The sequence below is a fragment of the Myotis davidii genome, unplaced genomic scaffold (genome assembly GCF_000327345.1).
Source record: "Myotis davidii unplaced genomic scaffold, ASM32734v1 scaffold845, whole genome shotgun sequence".
Lineage (NCBI taxonomy): Eukaryota > Metazoa > Chordata > Mammalia > Chiroptera > Vespertilionidae > Myotis > Myotis davidii.
Window position 1 is genome coordinate 1,150,020 of NW_006296223.1, and position 301 is coordinate 1,150,320.

General features: G+C 68.1%; 1 protein-coding gene across 1 annotated transcript in view; it reads right to left on the reverse strand.

Moving 5' to 3' along the window:
* Nucleotides 1-301, reverse strand: part of MLC1 (megalencephalic leukoencephalopathy with subcortical cysts 1) — a 31,754-nt gene that overhangs the window by 7,528 nt on the left and 23,925 nt on the right. The window contains exon 7 of the mRNA XM_015568712.1: nucleotides 160-214. Within this exon, the coding sequence (XP_015424198.1) occupies nucleotides 160-214 (55 nt within the window). The remainder of the gene's footprint in view (nucleotides 1-159; nucleotides 215-301) is intronic.

The following is a 301-nucleotide window of genomic DNA, read 5'->3' on the forward strand; positions in this document are numbered from 1 at the left end:
CACCCCACTCCACCCCACCCACATCGACAGCAATCATCCACACCTGGCAGCTCCTACGATGCGGTGCTTTGGCACCAACCGCACTGCAGGAGCCGCGATCCCCACAGACAGCGCCCGCCCTCCCCCATAACACAGAAGGAGCGGGAAGGACGCCCTTACGGAGTAGGCCTTCAGGACCCGCGCAGGGAACGCCTCGCCGGGCAGCGTGCTGACGCTGGCGGAGTTGGAGCCCTGGAGAGAGAGACGGGTGACCTGCCTGCGCCCTGTGCTGGGGGCCGCCCCCGTTCCATCCCCCACCTCC